The 6409-nt window shown below is 38.2% G+C and overlaps 1 protein-coding gene across 1 annotated transcript; it reads left to right on the forward strand.

The window, feature by feature from the left end:
- Positions 1 to 1632: 1632 nt before the first annotated feature.
- LOC306857244 (uncharacterized protein) lies at positions 1633 to 5472 on the forward strand (the record flags this gene model as incomplete). Its single annotated transcript, XM_079397076.1, has 2 exons — positions 1633 to 1909; positions 5045 to 5472. Exons 1-2 carry the CDS (start codon positions 1666 to 1668, stop codon positions 5470 to 5472), a joined length of 672 nt encoding a protein of 223 aa, XP_079253202.1. The 5' UTR covers positions 1633 to 1665.
- Positions 5473 to 6409: the final 937 nt, after the last annotated feature.

The raw sequence follows: 6409 nt of genomic DNA on the forward strand, positions 1-6409 counted from the left end.
TGCAATTTGAGGAACAAAATCCACCCAAGTACGTGAATTAAGCATCATTGCTTTCCTAAAATGTGTCAACACTGTTTCATTTTCATGTTTCATGGCATATCTTCAGTAAATCCTGACCTGCTAAGAGGGTTTGCGCTGGTACAAGCTGTCTAGCCATAGGTCTTCCATGGTCTCAAGTCAATCTGATCAGCGCAAAATTAAACAAACTCACACATGGTGGTAATCACAATGAGCAGAATCTTAATGCTAAACTCCATCTGATAACAAAAATAGTTCAAATTTTTAAGTTCAAAATCTGCTTCAGGTTTAAACTTTGTCATTTCTGCGCTTCACTGTGGTCACCAAACCAAAATTGACAAAAACAATTGTTTTCAAACAGGTTTTTCTCAGCCGCTCCTCCTGTCTACCATTTTTTGGCAAAGACTCACACTAATGGTTGAATGAATGCAGCTAAAAAAAGATGTGGGAAAAAAAATAGAATATTAATTACTTATTTCAACAATGTATGTAATGCATAAAACACAATCTACCCAAGCACAAGAAATAAGAAATAAGCGACACAAGCTTTAGTTCTTCCGTCACTGAAATACATCTTTTTTAGCATTGCCACAAGGGGCGCTATAACAGGCATTAGCACATGACGACTGTTTTTCAAGTGGCAAGCAGCGGCTTCTTTAAATGTGTATGTTGACCAGGTAATCTAATTTATTAATTTTGTTATAGACCACAAATAAGAAACACCATAGCATGTGTCGTTTTCACGTTGATTTGATTGCTCAAACATGTTGCCAAATAATGTGTACCTTCAATATACTGTATCTACATCAAAGATATATGAAGATATGTTTTCAGTGGACTTTCAAAATGTGTTTTTTGCAACAGTAACAACCTCATAGCAATAAGTGCCAAAGCTGCTATGATCCGCTCACACAAATTCCCCCTTAAGTGGCAGAGTTTTGCAGAACATTACGTCATTCAATAAATAATTTACATACGTATTCCCAATATTTTATGATGTAAGCTTCATATCTCAAATAAAAAGACAATATATACTAATGCTAATATTAATTTGCCAGCTCATTCTCTGAAATGGCTTGTGAATGTCGAGCATTCAGTTACTATGGACTGAATTAGGCCTGATTTATGGTCTATTTTCAATCAGCTGACCATTATGGGGACGATAGCCTATTTGAGATATTCTACTAACAAGAAGTAACTTTGCAACTACATGTTAACTAAACTCTCATTAGTTTGTCAACTAACTCTCGTTAGAGTATTATCAGTCTGTAGGGTTAGCATTAGTAGAGAAAGTTAACATAGGCTACTTGCAAAGTTACGTACAATCAGTAGAATGTCTTCTGAGGGAGCATCAAAATAAAGTGTTAGCAGATATTAAGCAGATCGTCTAATAATACTCTAGTGACTACTAGTTGATGTAGCTTCAAAAGCATCTTTCTCCACTGACAGCCATTCAGTTGTAGAGTAATCTGACTAAATTAAAATTATATCTAATGTTTCTGGCTTGCTTCACTTTTCTAAATGTGTGAGGCCAAAACCTCAATACAATAGCAAACATTAAAACAGTGGGGGTTTTTTTTGGTTTTGAGTGATGGATGTTTGGTTTGTTTTGTTTTGCAGGGGCCCAATGCTTCTCCTCATTCTAAGATGAAGTTATGGAAGTTTGCTGTCATCGGCCTGATTCTCTGTGGTGCTGCACTACCCCTGCTCGTCCTTAAAACCGCTACCTCTCCCCAAGCCCCGCCCCCTCCTCCCCACCGCAGAGCTTCATCCTCATCACTTTCACCTCCATCATCTTCATTTACACCAAGCAATTCATCTACCGTTGTGGCAGGTGGGCGGCAACGGAGGGCCAGATCAGCTGACAGAGGAAACTCTCTCGTATCAGAATGTAAGATCATGACGAGCACTTATGTTCTCTTGTGTTGTGACAGCGGTTCATTATAGCGTAGCCTATCATTGTTTACATCAGATTGCATTTAGCATGCAGGCCTCCCAGACATCAGGCTCAATCCAACTTCACACAAACAGAATTCCACGTAACTCTAAATCTGATAACCAATATTCCCTGAAGTTAAACATTTTATAGTTTGTACATTTATGCCACTGCGGTAACCAACTAGAACTGAAAAAAAAAAATGTTTTCAAACAGGTATTCATATGTATATCTACCACACTAAAATATTGACATGCTGACAGCATCTAAAACATAAATATTATGTATGAACAACTTTACGCACATACAAACGTTCATGAATCTCTATTAAATTAATATGTAATTCACGGACTCTGATTCTGTTGTATTTATAATCAATGAGATTGTGTTTCAGTTGCATTTATTAAACAGTTGGCTCATTAACTTTGTAATTAAATTGGTAATTTCCAGTGGTGGAAAGAGTACTGAAAATTTGTACTTCAGCACAAGTACTGTTACATTGCTGAAATAATTACAAGTAAAAGTACTGGTGTCAAAACAGTATGGTAAAAGTACAAATTACTCTTCTCAAAAACTACTACAGTTACTTTTTAGCTGGCGATATTTAATGATTTACCAAAAAATATTCATTCATATAAAAGATCTATGTGGATAATAACTGCTTTGAACAAAACCCACTTTTAACGTAATAAAGTAGACAACGTGAATTAGTGATCTTGATACAGTTATTTCTACCTTCAATACCTTGAAAAATATCAATATTAAGGTCCCCATGAACCGGAAGTTGCAACGGACTTCAGTGTTGTGATGCATTTTCAAGTGAAACAGAATATTGAGTAAAAGGTGGGGTTTTATTGTGGCACACATACTCTCCACCTCTTGCTCTTAGCAGATTCACACTTAAGTGGTTAAGAATATCTGCTTGTTACGTCTGACATCATGCTTCACCGCTTCTGGGTCCTAACGCTCTGCCAGACGCCCCAAGAAAACAACAAACCCACGATGTCATGTTATACTGAAAAATTCTAACGCTAACCTTTATCTCCATGCTGACAACCCAGATGGCCTGACAGTGTTTCAGCTAAAATATTAGTGTCTGAGGCACTGTGAATATGGAGACTGTAGTGTGCACAACTAATTTTTATAAGCTTAGCTTAAATATGTAGTATTAAATAGTAATTAAATAGTGCTCATAAATGGCTGTAGAGATAGTATTCTTGAATGAAACAAGTAGAGGCATTGACCTAGAAACTGCCGTCCTTATAGCCTGACTTAATGAGGATTCTCCCCAAGCCTTCAAACTGACGTCATCAGAGCGAGAACACCATTCCAGAGCTGAAGCAAATTTTCAGTTTTTGATTAAAGATTACGATTAAGAGTATTTTTTTTTTCGGTGTATTGACTTGCACGGTTTAATTATTCACCACATGGTAATGTGCACTAAAAAAAAGTAAGTATAGGGTCATTTTTTTATTTCATGACGACTTCAATCATTTTTTATAGCATTGGCAAAACTGCCACATACTGTATACTGTCATATAGATATTTTAATATCTCAATTTTTTTTTTGTCCATCCATTTTTTTTCAAGGCAATCATTTCAAGCTTTGAGTGGTTTAAACCAAATCTTCTAAAAAGACACGTTCGCATTATATGATGAACAGATTTTCATATAAGCTTTTATTTACATACATATAAACATTGATCAATTACCATTATAAAAATCTAAATCTTAAACATTTGCTCATTCTGTGTCTTTAAAATAGGGTCAACGTGTTGCAAAAGCTTACAGCACAAGAAACATGCTTTCAAATTTGATTTCAAACTGAATTGAATTTACAAAAAAAGACAAGTACACAGTCAGTAATAAAATTAAAAAACAAATGACCTCAATTTAGTTGAGTTTATTCAGTGAAATGTCTACTTTCAAATGAAAAAAATTTAAATAAAAAATGTGTGTGTTAGCAATGTGTGTGCAATGTGCACACTGTGCATTAAGCTGGCTTTCAGTTCAATATAATATCAAAAAAATACATTTTGGATTTTTATTCAACTAAGGTGGGCACACTGTGATCTGTACTGTATTTTTATTGTAACTGACAGATTCTGGCCAAAAAAAACCCCCAAAAAAACAACAACACAGGGGTGGGAGGGATTGGGAGTCATTCTTCTGGGATTTTCCCCCAGTTTTTTTGCGGGATTGGGACGGGGCGAGATTTTTTTTTTTTTTGTGGGAGTTGGACGGGAGAGGTTTGAAAATCCACTCCCGTATCACCCTCTATTGCCAAGTCCATCATTTTACTGCGAAATTGGGCTACTTTAATGCTATTGTTGCGGGTTATTTTGAAGTCTGTGGGTTAAAGAAACCTCTCCAGAACGGAGCAGACTCTTAACAGAAGGGGAAAACTGTGGAAGAAACATGATTGGTCTAGTTTTGATTAGTAATTGGACTGGTTTTGATATGCGGACCTGGTTTTTGCTTATTGCTCATTTACTTTTTCATATACAGATTTCCATATACTTTTTCTGCTTCAAATCAATGTTGTGGTTCTCCTTGTAGCTGACTGGTTTGCTTCATGGCTTATAATGGCCTAATGTGGCCTAATGGTTAGAGAGTCGGACTCGTAATCGAAAGGTTGCAGGTTCGAGTCCCCGGCCGGCAGGGATTGTAGGTGGGGGGAGTGAATGTCCAGCGCTCTCTCCACCCTCAATACCACGACTGAGGTGCCCTTGATCAAGACACCGAACCCCCAACTGCTCCCCGGGCGCTGCAGCATGGCTGCCCACTGCTCCGGGTGTGTGTTCACGGTGTGTGTGTGTGTGTGTGCATTTGTTCACTACTCACTGCTGTGTGTGTGCACTTGGATGGGTTAAACGCAGAGCACCAATTTCGAGTATGGGTCACCATACTTGACAATACGTCACGACGACGACGATAATGCTTTTTAATATCCCTATGGGATAAAAGAATGAAAAAAGTACTTTTAGAAGCAGCACCACTGAAGTGTGCATACACAATTAAAATAATGCTAATGTTTTTGCCATGCTAAACACTGAAAATAATTAACCCTGCTTTTTTCCTCAATTTCAGTAATGAAGATGTTCCAGAGCTTCACAGAGGGCGAGCTGAAGCAGGTCATTGGGACACTGGTGGAAAGGAAAGCCCGCAGAAATGCCCAGCAGAGCAAAAGGACTAAACGGGCAAAAAAGCGATCCAAACCCTGCTCGCTGCAGGAGGTGGAGGTGACTGTCAGCCAGCTGGGGTTGGGATACGTCAGTGACGAGACTATAGTCTTCCATTACTGCAGTGGAAAGTGCTCCACTAGCCGCAAAAACTATGACCTGACGCTGGCGTTCATGAAGCGCTCGCGGCTGCTAACAAGGGACCAGAAGGACAAAGCACGCCACAGCCCCTGCTGTCGGCCCACCGCATACGAGGAGGACATCTCCTTCCTCGATAACTTCAACAAATACCACACAATCCAAGAGTTTTCAGCCAAAGCATGCAGATGCGTCTGACATTGAGGGTCAAACCTCAGAGTATTCAAAACTTTTAGGAAGCATAACATGTTTTAATCTCTGAAAAACACAGACCCTCGATTCTGAGAAGAAAATCTTATGGGCTTACAGCACTGAGGCGAGAGCTTATGTCTTGCATTGCCTTCACGAAACATACTCTGCTGACAGATACTCCTCAGACACTTCTGCCAGTCCTGATCAAGAGAAGCTGAAAATATATTAAGCAAATAATTATTCTCATGTTTAGTCGTTGCTAATGAGATGCTGCTGTATGATCTTGTTTCTATTGCCTTCGTGGGTTGCTTGAAATGTTGGGTGGATGCTCAGAGTTTCAATGTCGAAAACCTCTAGAAAATTCATTCAGGGCTTCAGTAAACAAAGCAAGAACACAAAGGCACACCCAATGCTGAACAAAACTTCCTCATTGTGTAACTGACCTGTAAATGATCCCAGCAGCTCTGAAAGGTTTCAACTCTGACATTTCAAAGGCAAAACATTCCCACACATCAAATTCAAACAGACACATTAGTTATACTGAACATCTACCTCAGCTTTGCAATAGTCAACATGGCTCTGTAAAAGAAAACCCAATATTTGATCAAAAATAATCAAACAAAAAGTTAAGTATAAAAATAACCCTAATAATCTAATAATCTGCTAAAGGATGGATTTTAAAACGCTAGGTATCACACAAATGCCGACGTTGTAAATGGTAACAGTGGTAAAAATGGTGATCACACGCTAATTTTGAAGTCGTTCCGAACACCACAGACTCACACAGAAACAAACGCCTTGTGACAAATTAAAAAATTATGTGTTCTAAAATCGGCTCAGAATATCAAACGTTCAAATGTTATTAAAGATTTGATATTCTCTGACAGGAAGGAATCATAGCCTGAAACTAAATATATCAGAGTCTGTGCACATCGCACACGTT

This window comes from Barbus barbus, assembly GCF_936440315.1.
Source record: "Barbus barbus genome assembly, chromosome: 37".
In the NCBI taxonomy this organism is placed as follows: Eukaryota; Metazoa; Chordata; class Actinopteri; order Cypriniformes; family Cyprinidae; genus Barbus; species Barbus barbus.